This window comes from Anser brachyrhynchus (assembly GCF_964034855.1).
Source record: "Anser brachyrhynchus genome assembly, chromosome: 20".
NCBI classification, from domain to species: Eukaryota; Metazoa; Chordata; class Aves; order Anseriformes; family Anatidae; genus Anser; species Anser brachyrhynchus.
In genome coordinates, this window is record NC_137713.1 from 340668 (window position 1) to 362318 (window position 21651).

The window sequence follows — 21651 nt, forward strand, 5'->3', positions numbered from 1 at the left end:
TATGAACTTGAATCCACAGTGTATTTCAGTGGTGAAACACTGATTATCTCATGAATTAGCTCAATAACTTACTTAAAAGGGCATAAAACATTAACAGGTAAAAATACTAGAACCGGGCATAGTAGGATTGAGGAGAGGAGAGTAAAATAAAGTTAGAAACATGATACTTTTTGTATGGAAGAAGCCTAACCTTGTAATATGAGTTGTACGGAAGGATGACTACTCTTATTGTCTTTAGTAGTCTGAAACAATGTAAGCTCTATAGCGAAGTAGCTTCTCAATGAATAGTCCAATTAGAGAGCAATGGACTTTTCATCTGGTAAAGTTGTGCAAGGTTCACCTGTCTTTCCAGGACTAGGTGTACACTATTCTTGCATCTATTTTCACACACCCATGCATACCCTGAGCCTTTCTTACAGATATCCTGAACACCCTCAGTAATTGGTACCTCCAATACAACCAGGCCAAGCTTACGTGTATGTATGTACGCATACAGCTCAAACACGTATTACTTCACAGGTGTAGGTAGTTCTATTAGCTGAATCTGCATATTCATGCAGTTAAGGTAATGCATGATGTAGGGTAGTTCTGTGAAAAATACGATAGAAATACCTCAACACAAGCAGTGGTATTGGCAGTATAAAAAAATGCTTTAGCTGCCATGTAGGAAGAGCTGGTTTTGCTGTTAAAAAGACTGCAACCAATTCAGAAGGAATTACCCAGTAAGTCTTTTGTATGTCCTCTTGTCGTCCTGCAAAATCCCCGTCTTTTTAAAGTCTTTCGCCGTTCAGTGAAATTGAGATTGTTAGCCCTAGACGAGTGTAATTTATGATTATTTTGGACTTAATGCATGTCCTTGTGAATTTAGTGGAAGTCCTGCTAAATGCAATCAAGGCTTTGTTTCTGATTATATGATTAAATGAATACCAGCTACATCTACCTATCTTTTATCACACGTAGATGGAAATTTTTGTGCACTAAGGCATTATTTCCATGCCCTCTTAATAGGGTGGATGGCCTTGTTTTAACATCAGCATCTCAGACTTTCTGATATAATGAAAGGGAGAGAACAGGAAGGTTTGACTTGGACTTACAAATTCTGCATTCCCCTTGTTTCTCCACAGCTGGACAGGGTCTTCTGTTTATCACCATCGCAGTGACGGTAGATGAATAGCTTACATAGCTTTATTTAAGAAAAGTGGATAAAGTGCCCTCCTAGGTGCATGGAACCTGTTGGGACAAGTATGTGAGGACTGATGCATGACCTGCGTTGCCAGTGGTCAGTTTTCAACTTTTGGCCTTCAGAGTTAAGGAATTGCTCCCATCCTGTATTGTGGTCAGTAGTATGGGGAAGGCCTGTTTTTGGCTGGGGTTTCTGGGTTTTCCTCTGACTTCTGATATTGTTTGGAATTTAGTTGTCTGTTTTCTGCTCTGACAGAGTGTAGACCTGGATGACCACCACAAACCTGAGTTTAGAAGAGTTTTTAGTTCTTCCATCATTGAAAATGGACACCAGTCTTCATCAGGTAGGAAAAGAGCAAGAAAATAAATAGCACTACTTGTAAAATACCTGATCATGGCAGTCATGGAGCAGCTTTTGGTTGTTGGAACCATTAGAATCTGTTATGGATTCAGCATGGATTTTGTCCTGTGGCACTGTTTATTTCCTACTTAGGAAAAATTAGGAAATAATTATTAGGAATAAAATATTAGGAAATAATTAACTTTACAGTTGACCATGCACTATAGTGTTTTATAAATTAGAGCCTATTATTGTTAGGTTATCTCAGGGCACTAGTGATAATAAGGCCTGCTATTCTGGGTTCCATTTTAGCCTTACATCTCAAAACGTTTTGCAAATTACCAATCCATCATCCTTCAGTGGGGGAAGGACTTCTTATCTCAATTTTAGAGAAAACTGAGGCAACCAGCACTTGATAAAATCAAGAAAGGAACAAGAATGCTGACTCCTAATCCACAGCAGAAGACTGGGTGCAGGAGTTGCACAGAGGAAGAGGAGGTAACTAAACGTAGGTGCTAGTGAATTAATGATTTGAAGAAGCTGTTCTTGCTGAGTGTCATGTAGTGCTGTAAATGGTATAATGTCTCAGAGGGAGAACGGGGTAGAATAATACCAATGCCTTGTAAAATTAAGTTGTTGCATGGAAATGGGTTTGTAACTTTGTTACAAATCTGTAAATAAATTTAATTCCTCTCTGCTTTTCTTTTATTCATCAGGTCAGGCAAAAGTCTCCCGTGAACTGGCCTCTTTTCGCATGTCAGATTCTTCCCCTGAGGCCCATGCCCCTGCAGTCACATTACAGATGCCTCACCTTCCTGTTACTGCGGTAACCAGAATATCAGGAGAAAGCATCTGTTCAACAGGAGCAGCTAATGCATCCACTGGCATTCTTGGACAGAGCAAGAGCAAAAATGAGATGGTATTGAAAACTTCCAACCAGTCAGGTAAGAGAGGAAAAAAAGGTTTGTTTTCTGAAGATGTGACTCATTTTGTTACTTCAGGGAACTGGGAACACAGTGGTTGTCTTGTGACCTAGAGGTAGTTATCAAACCTCGCTTCTATGGCTTCTTGTTCCATAGTGAGACACTCCGATTTGAAATACTGTGGGTCCTACTTGGAGGTTTAGGTTATAACGTCACATCTTCAGAGAATTTTTGCAGCCTAATATAATTGAGTTCACAATGCAGCCTGTATTCTAGCACAGTTACTGAAGAAGTATCTTGAGAAGTTAGGCAGATATTGACTAACAGGCTCAAAAGTCATGTGGAGGCGGGAATGACCAACAGCAAACTGAAACACATAAGAAAGTCAGAAATTGCAGAATCTTATTTTTATATCTAAATTAATTAAAACAAAATGAAATCTTGTATCATTTGATTCATATTCAAGTCATTTGTCTTTGAGCTGTATTTCAGGTGTGTTTAGTCATGGTGATGCTTATTGATCAGACTATTTATATGGGTCAAAAATTACAGAGACAGATCAGAGAGAGATCAGATGGAATTGCCAGTAAGAGACAGGGATTATTTGCAGGTTCTTCTTTCAAATTTTGTCTTATTCAAGCTAAGAATGTAACATAGCCTTCCTTTGTATTTTTTTTTTCCTGTTTCAGTGAAGGCCTGGAATTCAAGTACATTGAGAACATTGGCCTCATCTGCCACTGGAGGTGAGCATTCCTATCAGTGTGTCATGCAATGCATATTGAGAGAGATTCCATGGGGAATTCAGATCTAAGTGTCTAGTTCCATTTAGTAGGTACATAGTAATGTTAAAAGTTGCTAACAAAAATCCATGCAGATTTAATTTCACAGGTTCAAAGCAAGGGATACATATCCATATGCGCACAGTGGTGTGCATGTGTGCTGTTAGGCAATCTATGTAGTGGAAACAGTTGGTGCCAAAAACAGTGAGTCAGACCAGATAGTTTGAGTGGTGAACGTTTCAGCTGACCAAGTGAAAGCTGTGACTGAATGCAAGCTTAATGGCAGCTGGAAAGTGGTGGGCCCACCTTACAGGTGTCGAAGCAAATTAATCTGAGCGGAACAGTAAGTAGTCACTTTCACATACAAATGTCTCAGAGGAGACATATGCCTTAAGGGTTTTTGATTCCAGTGGCAATAGAAGAGTTGAGCTCTCTACAAAATTACTTCTGACAATAATGCCAAGCTGTTACTGTCTATACAATGTACTGGCATTTAAGTTATCTCAAGTATCAGCTGAGCAGAGATGTAGCTTGTCCAGAATAGGGATGATATTCCTCCTTAGCTTAACATCTGTGGGATTTGCACAGATATCTAGCAGATTTTTGTAGTTCCAGATTCACATCTGTATGCTGGCATTTACCAGGGCGTGTTTTAAATGAAAAATCTAGTTGGTCTGGGTCCCTTCTATAGGCAGTGGGGAGAGTTCAGCACTCTGAAGAGGGTGATTTGGACAGCGTTTAGGTTGGATTGCTTCTAAGATGCCAGTTCTTTGTCTATAGAAGGAGCCTTCCACAAATGAGTTCCTGCCTTGTGCAACAAGTTTTGGCTTTAGTGTGTTGAAACTGGACAAATCACTCCATTATTTCACGGTTATAGAGCCTAGCCAGAATATAGTACTGGGATCTAGGGTGGAAAGCACAAAAGAAGCAACACCAAGGGTGAGAGGAGGAAGATGCAAGCTTAGCTTTAAGCCACCTTTGCAATCTTTGGAGTTTATTCTACTTCACAAATTAAAACAATTTCTGGCGGAAATTAGGTCATTTAAATTGTGCTCTGTGCATGGTAAACTTCTTGGGACTCCTTATATATGCCAGAATGACTGTTGCAAGCTGAGCTGTAGCACCCTTTCCTCCTTTCAGTGAAATATCACTGGCAGTGTGTCCTCAGAGGTCTGCGCAAGGAACTGGAAGAATCCAGCCTTCCCAACAGAGGTTTTTTTGAAGGCATTTTCTCACAGCCTTTTCCGACCTGTTTATACAATCCCTGCTGCAGTGCAACAGTTTTGCAGAGGGTCTGAATCCCTGGGGAAAATCCTTTCCTAGCTTGCTAGCTTAAACTGGAATCTAGGCAGAGGCCTGCAGCTTCTTACTGTGGTGAGTGAAAATCAGTAGTACTTGGCTGTCCATCAGGATAAGGTTTGAAAACGTATGAGGAAAGGAGAGAAGAGTTTCAACCCTGTTGCATCTTTTTTTTCGTATTTTTATACAGAGAATACCACATCTGTCGCTAAGCCTGTCTCAACTGCAAGTTGTGGGATGAGCAGTGGAACCAAAACTGGTGAAAGGCAGGCATTCTTCTTGATATTTTGTTAGGCCATTATGTTCAGTATAATCTCAGTTAACAGGTAGGTATTCTGCTGATTTAGAGAACAGGTGAGTCCCAGGTGCTGTAATCTCAACCTGTTAAAGGTTGTGAGTGCTCCTGAGGGGCTACATGGAGCACAGATGGGAAGGGGTAAAAAAAAAAAAAAAAAAAGCTTTCTAGAGCTAGAGGAGTTTAAAGCAGACTTAATTGTGGATTTTACATTTTTATGCTGTTAGTGAAACTCTTAGTGCCAGTGGTGGATTTTTGTTATGGGGAGCAAGTTGTCAGGCCTTTTGGAAACACTTCTAAAAATTATCAGGAATTTCTGCCTTGGGCTTATTTTTGGAAACCAACATGTGAGTGCCATCATACATCCATAGTTTGTCTAGGCTAGAGTTTGGTTTGTAGATAAATGCCTTGCGGGGTACTGAAGACTTTCATTTGTCCTTCAAAAAACTGGCTACTACACATTTTTGATTAAGTCAGAGTCACAGTTGCTTAGTGTAGTATTACATGGTATCACACTTAGTACTGGCATATCCAGGCATCCTCAGCATGCAAAATATCCATTCAAGAAAAGTGGGAGGGCTGCCAATTTAAGTCTCCTAAGTTGGGCTTGCAACTGCCTTGAAAATCATCCCAAATTTGGCATTATATTTTTTCTGAGTTGGTTCCAATGTTATCACTTCAATATTTGAGTTGTGATATACTGAGCACCCTGCAGAACTTGCTGTCAAGGAGATCTGACCTCCAGCTGTACCAGAGATTAATGTGTGACACTGATTTTATTGCTCTTTACCTCAATTGTTCCATCTTTGTAGAGGGAAACACCTTCAAATGCCATGTGTGGTTTACTTCCTTAATGTTGATGAAATGATTTACAGCTCAAAGACAAATCAGAATATAATCCTGTGTCTTGATCAAATTAGCAGCTTGCGGTCAGTAAAGCAACAGTGACATGAGCTAAGGATTTTGTGTACTATAATTAAAAATTTCAAAAGTACTTCCTGAATTACTCTTCAAGTTCTAGTTTTGAAACATGACTTGACTCCTCCAGGAACCCAGGAGCTGAAAGTTAAAGGGATTTAGTGCTCCTAGGTGGTTTCCTTAAAAGTGTTTAATTGTTGTTCTATTTAGTGCTATAAAGCCTTTGTGACTTGGCCAGCTGAGTCTCATAAACGTTTCCTTAGAAACTTCTGTTCTCAAGTGCTATTGTCTATCAATAAAGCTTTAACTTTTGCTTAAATTGTTTTTTGACTCATTCACGTCCTGTTTAGGGAGGTTTAGAGTAGGCAAAAGCTGGGCCTCTATGCTGACTACTGGCACTGCAGAGATACACTTTTTTTCTTTAACCACATACTTTTCATGTAATTTTTCTGCAGGGCAGCTGACAGTTACTGTGATGTGACACCCAAGCCTAACTCCTCTCCTTCTACTATACATCACCAAGTTGAAAGGAGGCGAGAACTGGTGCGATCTCAAACGCTCCCACGGACTATGGGAACACAGTCCCGGAAAGCGCTTTTTGAGAAATTTGAACAAGACAGTGCAAAGTATGTCACCCCCTTGTGTCACCAGAATGGGTTTGTGTATGGGAAACTGATTTGTTAATTACTGCCAGCAATGGACAGCTGGGTGGGAGAACTCTCTCAGTGTAAGATTTTTGAGCTCGAGGACTCTAAGGTCATGTATAGATTTGCTGCCATCACAGACTGAGCCATGGAAATTCATAGCTATAGATTCCTCTGGCTTTGGAGTTGTTCAGCTGAAGTAGCAGATGCCTTTTATCAGGAGAGAGTGTTGTGAAAGCTGCCTCCTCCATTATTATAAGAGACTGGGAATATAGTGACTTTCTGTTGTCATTCATTAAGGACCAAAAACATGGACTGTTCTTTATGCATCATGGTGAGGTCACGATTTAAATAGAGGAGGGCATGGAATCCTGGCTTTAGTGAAATGAAAATGAGTTTTTCTTGCAGGACCAGCAAGTTGAAGTTTCAGCCACGTATTTCTCAAATATCACCTGGACAGGGACTGACGTGGGCAAGGTTGCATAGATGTTGCTGACAAGTAGGTTTAAGTTTTTCTAGGATGTAATTTAATCTGGTTTCTGTTAATTTTCCAGAGGAAAAGGAGAATCCAGAGCTAAACTGAAGAGATCGCAGAGTTTTGGGGTTGCCAGCGCTAGCAGCATTAAACAAATTTTGTTAGATTGGTGTCGCTCAAAAACCATAGGATACAAGGTGAAGACACGTTAGCACTTCCAGCTCTCTTTTTCAGGAGAACTTGCCAAAAAAGTACTCAAAAAGTAAATGTAAAACATGCTAAACAATGAGTTAACTTTGTCCAAGGTCATGATGTTCTGTATGGGTAACATGTTGCATGGGCAAAGCTGCAGGAAACCTATTGCATGAATGAGGTTCTGTATGTCTATCAAAGCAAAACATAAGTGTTTGTCTGAAAGTCAACATTAATACATTAGTTTTTTTGTCTGAAAAAAAACCAAACTTTGTGCTTATGGGTATGGACTTCAGTGTACACTCAACACATTTTATTTTCATAGTAGCAGACTTTGATTTCTGCATTCTCATTACACAGAGTAAGTTCTGAATAGCCTTTTACCAGTACGTGGAGACCATCTCCCTTTTTCTACACAGAAGACCAAAATATTCTTTCCTAGTTTTAGAGAAACACATTTGTATTAAATAGTTGAGGTTGAATCACGGAGTGTTAGTGAGCTAATTTCTGCGAGGTAACATCAGTGTAGTTAAGAGAATTAATTTGTTGAGATTTTAGTAATTTTTACCTGGCCTTAAGCCACAATTCCCAAGTAATTTCAAGGAGAAAATTTTCTAGTGTTCTGGGTTGTATTTTGTTTGTTTATAATATGTTTTTCATCTGTTTTGTAAAATGTACATTATTATTGCTGAACTCTTAATCACAGTACACTTAGGCAGAGCTACTAAACATGACTGTTAGTTGCTTAACAGAAAAGGTGGGGCTTGAATTTTATATGATGGGAAAACAGCATAAGGCAAGATACCAGTATGTTTCACTTCACTCTGGCAGTTGAAAGTGACAATAAGCATTAGTTCTAAGAATCAGGTTTTGCAGTAGGCCTAATTCGTCCTGTATTTCTACTCATCTGTGTAATAAGCATTCAATTAGGCCTTATTGAGTAGCAAAGCAAGCAAGTCTTTATCCAGTATTGCTCACAGCCACAAAATGAACTGTTCTGCAGCTATAAATTCCTCATAGAAATGAGCAGTGTCCTCAGTTTCCACAGATAGTGAGGTGGTACATTAGACCTGCTCCGGAGTTCACTGAGGTTTATAAGATTCTTCACGGTATTTTCAGTGGGCTTTGGATCAGGGACCGAGAGGGTGTGTTTGCTTTGTATCTGCTGAGCATGCCATTTATTCTCAGAATACAAATAATATTATGGATATACAAAGGGGGGAAGAAAAAACATAACGCCTGTGCTGTGTTGCTTTGGTTAGTGGGAGATCTGGACAGAAAACTGCAGTGAGCAAAAGCAGCTGTTCTTCCAAGTTTCCTGGTGCTGCATTAACATTTGTGTTTTTTCATCATGACAGCATATTGATCTCCAGAACTTCTCCTCAAGCTGGAATGATGGGATGGCATTCTGTGCCCTTGTGCATTCTTTCTTTCCTGAAGCTTTTGATTATAATAAGCTTGACCCAGCTAATCGCAAGCAGAACTTTGAGCTGGCTTTCACCATGGCTGAGTGAGTATCACGTTAGATCTCTGTTAAGTGCTTCCAGTTCAAATCTTATCAATTAGGCAGCAGTGAAGAGTTTCATTATTCTTCTTGTAGATCGTATACCTTACACGTGTCATGCCAAAAAAGATGATAAAGCTCTGCACAGAGAATGCATAGAGCAGGAGACTCAGCAGGCTAAAATCGGGTGTGGTTTTACCAGACACAGAATAATTCACTGGAGTCTCACATTCAGGTCTTTCACAGTCTTCAGGTAGTACTTGAATTCTGCTTTCTCACCTCTGAGATCCTAGCAGCAACTGCTAGAACATGAGACTGCTGCTAGAAGCAGTCACTGTTAGCAGCAGGTTTCACCCACGGTATTTTACCACAGGACCACATCTGTGTACACTAGATGATATTGCTAACAAGACTGCTACAGGAAAATTTCAAATGTGCTTTGAGAACATCCACCGCAAAGCCATTAGATTTATATGATCTATGGAGTTCTTATTTTTGTTGCATGTCATTGTTTCCTGATGTTGTAAGACAGTACTGCAGTTTTGTCCTTAGATCAGCAGGACACAGTACTGGCTTTTTTAGTAGGTCACAGGAGCGTATGTGCAGTCAGTAGATTTCAGTTGTGCTTGATGTAGATGTAGAAATTCACAGCTTCCACCTGTCACACTTCAAGGTTCCTCATTTACTGCCTGCTGCACATGCTTGCCTTCCAAGATTCCATTTGATAGTGTGCATTGGTAAGAACCACATTCCAATAGGATGCTGCTTTTAAGGCAAAATAGCCTTGGCAAATATATTCTATAGGGGTTGTTACTAAATTTTACTGACAGATTGGGCATTTACATGACCTGAGAAATAATATCTGGAAAGTTCATAAGCCTTACAAATTTGTATTTTCTGGAACTTAAGCAAAACATAACCCAGCGTGTACTTAGCAAAACCCATTAGAAATACTAACAAAATAAACAGAACAGATTACATGACAAAAGTAATTGTTAACAATGTACTGTGTGACAGCATGGTGGCAAGCGGGACTTGCATGCTTTTACCTTAAACGATCCATGTTTAGGTGTCTGAATGGCTTCCAGAAAAAGGAAGTTGCAACCTGTAGGTAAAAATGCATTTAGATGAACCCTGTTAGTTTTATATGGGGAATGTATGTAGTTTAAAAAACAAAACCAACAAAACTGAGATGAATTCTGTCATTAGATTGTCACTATTTCACTAATTCCGTTGAATTTATGCTGAAATACTATTTGACAGTTCAGATCTGCTTCATGTCTTTATATTTGATAGCCAATGAATGTTTATACTTGGGTTGCAATGTGTACGATGTTGAACTGAAATAGCCATCAAGCCGTATCATGGTTGCTAGTCAATGAAAAAATAACTCGTGTGTCCATGTTCCTGTAGCTGACCCTGCACTAAGCAGAAATTGGACTAGATGACCTTCTGAGGTCCCTTCCAACCTGAATTCTGTGATCCTTAGTAGATCTCAGTGAGTTCAGCATTTCTCAGAGTGACAGCTGGTATTTCAAAGATTTGTTCAACAATATCGTTTATCCCATTACCACACAGGGAATCTTTGTTACAGCAAACAAGGTGTCAGGCATATTCTCCAACTTTTTTGCAAATTGATTTTTTTTTTTTCAGCAGGGTAAACATAGAATGAAGTCAAGAAATAAAAACCTGAAGGAAGCATCAGTCAAGAGGCTGGACTTGAACAGCCTTTCAGTTCATACTTACTCACCATGTTTATATACTTCGTAACAAGCAAAGCAGAAGTGAATATTGCAGCTTTTCTACTGGGTCCACTAACCATGTTTACTGTCACTACAGTGGTTTTATGTTGGAATACAGGCTGGATATGGCTCTGGGCAGCCTGCTGTAGTGGTTGGCAACCCTGCTCAGAGCAAGGGTGTTGAAACTAGATGATCTTTAAAGTCCTTTTCAACCCAGGCCATTCTATGATTGATTCTGTGATTTATGTTGCCAGTGAGTACTTGGTGTAACTTCTGTGTCCTTACATTTAATTGAGCAGTTTTCTCAAACTGATTTTTCTATTAGCTTTTCTGTGGCCAAGAAATGCATAATGAGATGCTGAGCAGCAGCTGTGCTTGGGTTTATTTTACAGTGATGTTTGTTTAGGTCTGCAAAATGTTATTAACAGGGAGGAAATGTGTTCAAATATCAACCTTTGACTGCAGTTACCATATATGCTTATTATTGTCTGTGTTGAGGGTTTTTAATATCACGACAGCTAAACTTATGCACAGACTGGCATTAATAAATTCTACTGCTGTAGAGCTAGAGGTTTGCATCTGTGGTAGGTGGTGCTCAGACTCAGTTCAGCTCAGTTAATGTATTTGAATAGTGTATACTTACAGTACAAACTCATGCAAATTACTCCTCAGCCTGCAATAGAGGTTATTATGCATCTCTTTTATATAGCACTTGGTGAATTATTTTGATATTACTTTTCATAAGTAGTATTAAAATGGTATTTGATGGACTATTGATTGGACACTAAGGAACCCTCTCCTGGCCACATGAAATGGAGACTTTCTGTTAAAGGCAGCATTGATTTGACTTGTTCCGTAGCTGCAAAGATGGGTAGATTAGTCACTCAGCTTCCCACAGATGCTTCTTCTGCTGCAGACTGATGTGAAATTAAGATGGTATTTCCTCTCCCCCTACCTTAAAGTAACAAGAAAAAGTAGATGTTTTAATGGAGAAAAACAGGGACTACAGTACTAGTGAAATCCCTATGCCCTGTCTCTTTATTGTTCCATAATATATTCAATGTCAAAAGGTCTGAGACAAATTATAAAGTGTCTCCTTTCCAGTGTTTATAAAAGATTACTTGCAAGTATGAGAAGCCAATTTATAAAGAATCAGGGAGAGGCAGCCAGGTGCTATACTCTATCTTTAAAAAAAACAAAACTTGAACTTAAGCTTTATAAAGCTTATCATTCTAGAAGTGTAAGCTTCACGTTTTTAATTTTAAACATCACTTTAAACTTTAATTTTATTATTTTTTTTTTAAATTTAAACTTCACATTTTATTGTGTGAAGACAGATGTTTGGTGATTTTAAGCATTTCAGTGTAATTATGCAGTTTAATGCTATAATAGCAGCAGTATAAATATGGTGTTTAAATTGGAAGAATTTAGTAGCAGCTACTCTAAACCAGCCTTAGCATTGACATACTAAGCTTGAGAAATCAGTCTCATAATTTATGCTTGGACAGAAGAGGAAAAACCTACTACTCTACTACTATTACTCTCAGTGTTTGGTGGTTATTTTTGTTTTTAATCTTTTTTTTTCTTCAAGTAATGAAGGAATCTTAATAGATTTGTCTTTATCAATCAAAAAAAAAATTTTAGTTCATAGGGCACAAGGAATCCAACTTCTACTAACAGTCCGTAGGAACTGGACACTCAACTTGTAGCTGCTTGGCCAATCCCACATGCCTGATACCTGATTTGAATTTGAGGCATGTTAATATATCCAACCTCTCCAGACAAAACTGTGACCCTTGAAGGAGGCGCAAGCAAGTAGATTAACTTCTGGAATTTAATTTTGTGGGAGGATTCAGAGAATCATAGAATGGCTTGGGTTGGAAGGGACCTTAAAGATCATCTGGTTCCAACCCCCCTGCCATGGGCAGGGATGCCACCCACTAAATCAGGTTGCCCACAGCTCCATCCAACCTGGTCTTCAGCACTTCCAGGGATGGGACATCCACAACTTCTCTGGACAATCTGTTCCAGTGTCTTCCCACCCTCATAGTAAAGAATTTCTTCCGAATAACCTAATCTAAGTCTCCCCTCTTTTAGTATAAAACTATTCCCCTTGTTCTATTGTTATCTGCCCATGTAAAAAATTGCTCTGTCTTTTTTATAAGTCTCCTTTAAATACTGAAAAGCCACAATAAGGTCACCCCAGAGCCTTCTCTTCTTTAGGCTGAACAACCCCGGGTCTCTCAGTCTTCACATAGGAGAGGTGCTCTAACCCTTTGATCATCTTCATGGCACTCCTTAGGTGCACGTGGGTGCTGAGAGTGCTCTCAATCCCACTGTCTGTCTTTGATAAAGACACTAAACATCACTGATCCCAAGATGGACCTCTGAGGGACACACTTATCACCAGCCTCAACCTGGACATAGAGCAGTTGACCACAACTCTGCCTGTGGCCATCCAGCCAATTCCCAATCTACTAAGTAGTTCACCCTTCAAATACGTAATCTCTCCAATTTAGCTAATTTAGTCTTGTGGGGCTGTTAAAGGCCTCACAGAAGTCCAGGTATGTAGTATCGGTTGGTCTTCCCTTGTCAGCTGATGTAGCTACTCCATCATAGAAGACCACCAGTTTGGTGAGGCATGATTTGCCCTTGGTGAGGCTGTTCATCTTGGTTCACCTGTATCTGTATGCATTTTTGTAAAATGGACAGAGCTAATACTCTCCATCACACTGTCCTTTTTGATGCAGTGTGCCAGACAATCAAAGATGATGCTTGTTAGTCATCATGAGTGGGAACTTCTCAGCTATTCCATCATTTTGTTTAATAGTAAAAAGAAATACTAGCTTTTTGACCCAGTATCAACATGATTCTTATTTGCTGTTTTGTTTGACTCGTATAATAGAACATTTCACGTGGTGTGCCGCTGGGTTCAAATTGCCAAATACTGATTGGATGGGGGGCATACAGTGGCTTCCTACAACTTCTGATACAACTTCAAACACTGGTACCACCACACTGAAGCTGCGGGTTTCTTTCAGAGATTTATTTATTTATTTATTTAAGCAAAAACTTACAGAACTGCATTTGCCATTTACCATTACAGGAAAAAAATGTTGGCTCTCCCTATTCCAGCCCCTAGCAAATGAATCAATTTGAGAATTGCAGTTTATATGCGCACATAAATTTCCTTAAATGTCAGTGAACTGAAAGCGATTCTACAACACTTTCAGGCGGTTGATCTCTACAGTAAAACTATCTACAACTCTCAAAGGAAAGTTGATGTGTTTTTCTATCTCAGTTTCTGTGTAACAGTAAGTATATGGGAGAACTCAAGAACTCAAGCATACACACAATAAGAAACATTGGTTAAGAAATTACATACTTCTCCGTAGCTGTGATGGCCTTTGAACTGTTTTCTTCTATTGCCAGAAAGGGTTCCTCTCACAATTATTGCTGTTAACCTTTATGAGCTTGGCAGATCAAATATTTACTGCTTTTGTGATTTTTTTTTTTTTTTTTTTTTTCATCCTAGACCTCAGCAGATCTTTTCCTTTCCATTGTTCCAGTCTTGGTTAGGCTTCCGCTCTCCAACATGATGATCATTTAAGATTGTTGTCCAAGTCACTCACACCTTAAGGAAAGTGAAGGTGGGGGAAAGCAAACAAAAAGAACCCACAGCCACTTTGGCCTGTAATTAGTAGATTTCATCTCTTCTCGAGTTTTCCCATTCTTTTGGAGTTTCCAGTATAATAAGTAGAAAAACCCATGACTTACAAACTCATATCACCCTATTTACTGAGACTCGAGCAGAGGAATGAGAGATTGCACTACATGCCACAGAGATGGGATCAGATTCCAGTAAAGGGGAAAAGAGGGAAAGAGTAAGTATGTTCTGTGTTAACAAAAATAACAGTTGTCAACAGTACCTGAGCCTGACCATTTCACTGTTGCTGATAAATCTCAGGATTTCTTATATACCTCATTGATGCTCAAATCAGAGCAGCAAAGGAATCTTGGAAGTAGCTACAGGCTTTGGCTTTAACTCTTGATTTGCTGGATCTGTTTTATTATTACTACAGGAAAATGGCTCACTGCGATCGTCTGATAGAAGTGGATGACATGATGGTGATGGGCCACAAGCCAGATCCCATGTGTGTCTTCACCTATGTCCAATCTCTATACAATCACCTACGACGCTTTGAATAAAACCATCAGCACCTCTCCAGCCAGAAGGGTCAAGTACAGTATGCTAATGGAAGAACTGACATTTTGCAAATAGAACACTATTTAGTGCTTTTTACTGTCCCTCTGCTTGCATTCACGTGTCGCTGAATGAAGTGTTGCTGAGCAGCGCCTCAAAGTGTTGATCATATCAGCAAGTCAATAACAGAAGAAGCGTGTTTGAAAATGACAAAAACATAGGGAAAGACAAATGCTGTCATTTTGGTGCTAGTAGTAGGTTGGATTTGTAATATTCTTGTAAAAATTACGGGAAGCTAAATTTTTGCTCCTGTCTCTGTTAGACTCACGGAATGGTTTGGGTTGGAAGGGACCTTAAAGATCATCTGGTTCCAACCCCCCTGCCACGGGCAGAGGCACTTTTCACTAGACCAGGTTGCCCAAAGCCCCATCCAACCTGGCCCTGAATACTTCCAGGGATGGGGCATCCACAGCTTCTCTACCATGAACTACTTTATTAGCTGGGGGGGGGGGGGGGGGGCAGGATGCAAAGGTAAAGTATAAACTAACCGCTGAAGAGTTGGATCACCAAGTTCTGTTTGAAGTGTGCCTAGCCTATGACACTGTGGAAACAACTTTGAAAGCATGTTTTAAATACGTATCTTAATACATATCTGAAAGATACTTGGTTAAAATAGCAGGATTCCAGGTACTGCTAATATAGCTTTAATGCAAGTGAGCAGGGGTCAGGCAGGCCTGTTACACATTTGTAATGTCTGCCATTGTTTTCAGTTTTTAACTTTGTTTAGAATGACCATAGTTCTGAGGAATGTGTGCACCTGTTGCACACTCCAACAAGTGCACTATAAGGATGAACACACTGTACTTGTGTTTTGCAGAAGCGATCAAATTAGGCACAATGAGAAATCTGTCTACAGTTGGTATGTGAAATGCATAGTTCCATTCATACAGCAGAATACTTCTCATTAGCAGAATACTTCTTATTGACTAGTAGAGCCAAGTTCAAGTGCAGCTACAACATAAGGAGCAATACTGGCTTTATACACTGAATTAGTTCACAGTCCCAGGTCATGGATGATTTTCCTGTGTGATGTGAGTCTTAACAACACAGGTAAGTGCTTGGCCAATTTAGGCATAGTAGGAAATAATTACATAAAGGAAATTTTAGACAGCAAAAGTACTGCCAGTTCACTAGGGGGAATTTACATCCTTGCTACAGTTTAGCTTGTTCACAGCTACACAAAAGCCATTTGCAGTTTCCAAATCTCCTCTCACTTTAGAGAGGTGAATGGTGAGGATTATCTGGTACTTGTCATCAAAATGATTGCAGGGGAGTGGAAGACTGTAGGCTGATTTTTAACTGCTGATGGTTTGCATGTAAGGAGATGATAGAGATGATGTTATAATTTTAGAAAAATTTGTCTGTGTGCGTTAAAAGAATGCCTGATCTAAATTGTATAACCTGGACTATTGGATTGTATAATTAAATTGAAATTAAAGTATGTAATGTATGCCCCCTGCTGGATTTTTTTTTAGTATTTTTAGTTTAAAAAAAGACTGTGTATACGACAGTTTGTGTTTAGCAGGAGTGATAAAAAAGATAATACATTGTCAGCATACTGTATTTTACACAGATTTTTTTCATGTTCTGTGCTGCATCAAAAATTCAGTACTATCCAAGGTGGTTTATTGGCAACTTTATGCTATTTTTAAAGGCTAGATCAATTTGTTCTATGCAGGATTTTTAAAATAATAGCAGAGCCATCACCTGCTGTTTAAAATTATTTTTCCATGTAGCTGGTAAAACTTTCAAACTCCAAACGCTTTCAGGATTTAAGCACATTTTGTCCTTTTTAGTCAGTGTTTTTGTTTACAAGGTATTTCTGTTCTCAAAAAGCAATGCAAGTGAAGCTCCATCTTATTGTACTAGCTGTATATGAATTTAAAAACAAAGACAAAAAGATAACTGTTATAGACCTCCACATACCTCCTTAAAATTTAATCAGTGCAAGCATTTTTATAGCCCATAGCTCACTGCTACTGTCTGCTTGATTTTCATTTTTGAAATAAAATTTCCAGAGATGATTTTCAAATAGCCAAATCTAGACCTATCATGAGGGTGCTGCATCTGCTACAACTAGACATTATTAACATTAAAAGGGTAGCCAAAGCAGGCCCAAGGAGTCTGTTCCAAACTGTCACTGTCAGAGATTTTAGACTTGTTTAGGGTTTACAGCATCTCTTCCCCTAAACTTCCCCTAAAAAGCTTGGCTCCTGATAAGGTCTTGTAGACATACATGAAACAAGAAGTGCTATTAAGTCAGGATTCATAACAGGAGAAAAAGTGACAGTAGAGGAGAAGACATTCTATGAACCTAAAAAAAAAAAAAAAACCCTTTTATTGAGCAAAGTAATAAGAAAGTTCTGATTAGCCTCCACTTTCTGGACTGGGTGGAGAAATAAAGATAGCATTCCCAGTTCTGGAAACTGGGATTTCCCAGTTCCTCCTTACCAACATTCGTTCTGTTTTAGATACCATCCAGTGGAAGCATATCACAAATGCTGACTGTGAAAGCAGCAGCACCAAATGCAGCAGTGATAATTGAGATCATCACCTGATGAACGGAAGTAGGGAGGAGAATGGGAGAAGGCCCTAAGAAAGAGGACTCCGCAATCATGAACGCTTTAGGAAAAAAGCGTTCAGTTTGAGAACTATTGCTCACTTACAGTTGGTTAGTGTTACCATGGTGCTGGCCGGTGATGAAACATCTATAATGGTTTTTATATAGAGCAACTGAACTCTCACAAAGATAAAGATTTTGCTGTTTTTTTTTAAGAGTACAGTTAAGCTGCCTTTCCAACTAGCTGATTTTGTCTAGATACCAATTGCAAAAGAAGTCATCACAAAAAGATCAAATAGCCTTGTTTGAACCATACGGACAGTAACTATCAGCCCGTTATATTCCACATAAACCTGTAAAGTACTGCATAATTTAAAAATTGATGATAATCACTTAAGAGGAGTTTCAAAAAGAGGAAAAATCAGACTGTTTCCTGTAATTCACAAGAACAAAGTGCCTTCTTATATCCACAGATACATGTTATATAAAGACAGTAATATGTAACACATTTGATTTCTCCTATTAAAAAAAAAAAAATCATAGGTCAGAATTATCATGAATTTTGGTATATGAGTACACCTTGTTCCTGAACAATCTCAAAGACACTGTTGGGGGGGGGGGTGGGGGGGGGGGAAACAACAAAAAAAAAAACACCTTGTACTTTGGATTTAAAGAGGACCGATCACGAATGAATTTCACCTGAAGGAAGTTAAAGCAAAGGTGTAAGTATAAAATTGTGTGATTTTGACCATGAGTTTCTGCTTCACAGCATTTAACATGAAATCACAGAGATCTCATTACTCACTATAGTAACACTAGTTGTACTTGTGGAAAACTTCAACAGTACCTCACAGCTATGGAATATTGCACACTGGAGTAAATTTGTACACATCTTGCCTAGTTTCTTGAGGTCAAATTAAAAGAAAGCTGATAGAGAAGTACTTCAGAGTACAATAAAGCCAGGCAGACTTGTTTAGCTAATATGTAGTAGTTGCCAAAGTGTGAGTAAAATTGAAGAACCTGCGTCAAGTACTTATTCTGCTTACTTTTATAGTTTTCATTGAATAGCCAATAACAATAGTATCTGCAGCTCCAGACTACAAATGAAAATTCTTTTGCTATATTTCCAGTTTAATCTTTTGGGTAATTATTGAGGAACTCAGGCATTGCATTCCAAATCTACAAAGAAGTTAGTAATTCCATTCCTCAAGAGTGTGACAGATGTATGGAATGACAGTATTACATGCCTGACAAATTTGTATGCCTTCTATGATGGGGTTACAGCATTGGTGGATGGGGGAAGAGCAACTGATATCATCTACCTGGTCTTGTGCAAAACATTTGACACTATCCCAGATGATATCCTTGTCTCTAAATTGGAAATGCATGGATTTGATGGATGGATCACTTGGTGAGTAAGGAAGTGTCTGGATGGTCGCACTCAGAGAGTTGCGGTCAACAGCTCAATGTCTAAGTGAAGGTCAGTAACAAGTGCTGTTCCTGAGGGGTCAGTATTGGGACTGGTGCTGTTTAACATCTTCGTTGGTAACAGTGCGATTGCGTGAACCCTCAGCAATTTGCCAGTGACACCAAGCTGTGTGGCGCAGTCAACAGGCTGGAGGGAAGGGATGCCATCCAGAGGGACCTAGACAGTCTGAAAGGTGGGCCTTTGCGAGCCTCATGAAGTTCAGCAAGGCCAGATGCAATGTCCTGCATCTGGGACAGGGCAATCCTAGGCACAAATACAGGCTGGGCTCAGACTGCATTGAGAGCAGCCCTGATAAAGAGGACCTGTGGGCGTTCATTGATGAGAAACTCAACATGAGCTGGCAATGTGCGCTTGCAGCCCAGAAAGCCAACTGTATCTTGGGCTGCATCAAAAGAAGTATGGCTAGCAGGTTGAGGGAGGTGATTCTCCCCCTCTACTCTGCTCTTGTGAGACCCCACCCAGAGTACTGTGTACAGCTCTGGGCCCCCCAGCACATGAAGGACATGGATGTATTAGAACAAGTCCAGAGAAAGGCCACAAAGACAATTAAAGGGCTGGAGCACCTCTCCTGTGAAGAAAGACTGAGAGCTGGTGGTGGTCAGCCTGGGGAAGAGAAGGCTCCAGCTAGCCCTTCCAATACCTAAAGGGGCCCTACAGGAAAGCTAGGGAGTGACTCTTTGTCAGGGAGTGTAGTGATAGGACAAGGAGTAATGGCTTTAAACTGAAAAAGGGTAGATTTAGATTAGATATATAATGAAGAAATTCCTTACTATGTGGGTGGTGAGACACTGGAACAGTTTGCCCAGAGAAGCTGTGGATGCCCCATCCCTGGAAGTGTTTAAGGCCAGGGTGGATAGAGCTTTGAGCAACCTTGTCTAGTGGAAGATGTCCCTGGGCATGGGATGGCGTTCAGATTTAGATGATTTTTAAGGTCCCTTCCAACCCAAACCTTTCTGTGATTCTAAGGTACATGTGGACAGACCATTCTCCCATATTCTTTTGCTCTATTAGAGATTTGATTCTAATGAGCTCTAATTTTCTCTAGCTATTTGCTCTTGGTCTATAAAAAGATCCCAAAGCAAACATTTGGCATAAGCAAATAAATTAAGCTGCTCAAAACCACAGGTTGGATTATATCTTGCCTTGAACCTGAGCATATGGCTAAGACTATCTTATCTAATTTGAGGCCAAGACAAGGGACCACAGTGACACATGGAATGGTGATGTTGCCATTGTGTTCCACTTTGCTCTGCCAAGAAAGAGCAAAGAGATGTGTACAAAGAGGAAAGAATATCCATTTCTGAAACAATGAACCTCTTAGCAGAGGTCCAGAACTGGACCCAGCTGTAATCTTCCACTCCGTGGAGAGAAGTAACAGGCCTTGTGTTACTACACATAATTCAGATTTCTCTGAATACCCTCTTTTGGCAAGCTGGCAGTAAATTTACACTATGTGGAGTATTCTTGTAATAATACTTGGAAATTTCCAGAAGAACCATGAGAGAACTGTCTCATATCATCATAGGAAAGCAACAAGGCATGAAATGATGGGGTGATACTCGTGATTAAAGGCTATATTTGTAAAGCAAATGTGGTACTTTGCCTTTGGCCAGGGAATAGGCTACAGTAATCAAGGTAATATTACAGAGCCAATAATACTTTTTACGTAACTAATAATACAGATTTACAGTCAAATAGCATTTTTAGTAAAAAGTAAAAAGTAAAACCTGAAGTACATTACAAAAGCTCATCATTAAAGTCTGTAATCAAACACCAAAATCATTTATCTTTCCTATCATCCCCGTGTAAGTTTCAGCTAATAATCTAAACAGTTACCATTATAAAGAAGTATCATACTTCATTCTAATGCCAGTAAAATATGAATAAGCTAAAAAACAACAACCAAAAAAAAAAACACCAGAACTAGTCATCTTTAATATTCAGAGGTCTGTAAATAGAGGCTATCCAGTAGGCATTTATTGTTACTGATAATAAAAGTCATTCCACAAATCATCTGGGCTTTTTAATCATATGTACTAGACAGATCAACTTACCTGACAGAACATTTTGGAATCGACCCATACAGCAAGACACAATCATTTTTGGCAGTTAATACATAGTGACTTGCAAACCAATTTCCAGATTTCTGTCAGCAGCTTTTCTCATTCAGATTTTAAAAGGCGTTAGAATGGATTGTGGTAAGTGAGTAGTATACTAAACACATGGTTTGATATTTCATCTGTACTGAAGTTGGTTTTGATTTAGTTCTCTACTGAGGAGAATATGCTGTTTCATCCAACTGTAACTGTTTATTACATGTGTGGGAATATTGATGCAGATTTCAGTACACCCAGCAGTGCCACCTACACAGATCACAGTAGACAATATCATGCAAATCTTAGCATTCTGTATGTCGGGACATAACCACCTAGCAGGTGCTGTGATGAACAACCTTTCTGCAAGGCACCATGGTAAAGAGATCAGATGGTCCTGTATCATTTAAGTCAAACTGAAACAAATATTAAAATATGGCTCTGAATTTAGGACAAGATGCTGTGATGAGGGATAGGTATATGTTCTTATTAGCATAATCACAGAGTGGTTGAGGTTGGAAGGGACCTCTGGAGAGTCCAATGTACTTGCTCAAGGAGGGTCACCAAGAGCACATTACCTGCAATTGTGTCCAAATGACTTTTGAAGATCTTCAGAGGAGGAGACTCCACAGTCTCTCTGGGCAACCTGTTCCAGTGCTGTCACGCTCACAGTAAAGAAATTTTTCCTCATATTCAGATGGAATTTCCTGTGTTTCAGTTTGTGCCCATTGCCTCTTGTCCTATTGCTGAGCACTGCTGAGAAGTCTGTCTCCATCCTCTTGATACCCTCTCCCTTCAGAAACTTACATACATTGATCAGATCCGCTGAGCCTTCCCTTCTCCAGGCTGAAAAGGCCCAGTTCCCTCAGCCTTTCTTCATATGAGAGATGCTCCAGTCTCGTAATCATTTTAGCAGCCCTCTGCTGGACTCTCTCCACGAGCTCCATGTTTC

The 21651-nt window shown here is 39.5% G+C and overlaps 1 protein-coding gene and 1 long non-coding RNA gene across 4 annotated transcripts in view; one reads left to right on the forward strand and one right to left on the reverse strand.

Moving 5' to 3' along the window:
* SMTNL2 (smoothelin like 2) overlaps nucleotides 1–16009 on the forward strand; it is a 28249-nt gene extending 12240 nt beyond the window's left edge. The window contains exons 2-9 of one of the 3 annotated variants that reach the window (XM_080562963.1): nucleotides 1439–1526; nucleotides 2239–2466; nucleotides 3135–3188; nucleotides 4714–4789; nucleotides 6192–6362; nucleotides 6935–7052; nucleotides 8406–8557; nucleotides 14376–16009. In XM_080562963.1, the coding sequence (XP_080419089.1) occupies nucleotides 1439–1526; nucleotides 2239–2466; nucleotides 3135–3188; nucleotides 4714–4789; nucleotides 6192–6362; nucleotides 6935–7052; nucleotides 8406–8557; nucleotides 14376–14502 (1014 nt within the window). In that variant the 3' untranslated portion in view covers nucleotides 14503–16009. Of the gene's footprint in view, nucleotides 1–1438; nucleotides 1527–2238; nucleotides 2467–3134; nucleotides 3189–4713; nucleotides 4790–6191; nucleotides 6363–6788; nucleotides 6880–6934; nucleotides 7053–8405; nucleotides 8558–13828 lie in introns of those variants that run through there. The other 2 variants (XM_080562964.1, XM_080562965.1) reach the window with 2 other exon arrangements.
* Nucleotides 1–21407, reverse strand: part of LOC308180783 — a 31568-nt gene extending 10161 nt beyond the window's left edge. Inside the window, exons 1-2 of the long non-coding RNA XR_013941182.1 lie at nucleotides 21278–21407; nucleotides 9601–9656 (exon numbers count right to left, since the gene is read on the reverse strand). This is a non-coding gene — a long non-coding RNA (uncharacterized lncRNA). The remainder of the gene's footprint in view (nucleotides 1–9600; nucleotides 9657–21277) is intronic.
* Nucleotides 21408–21651: the final 244 nt, after the last annotated feature.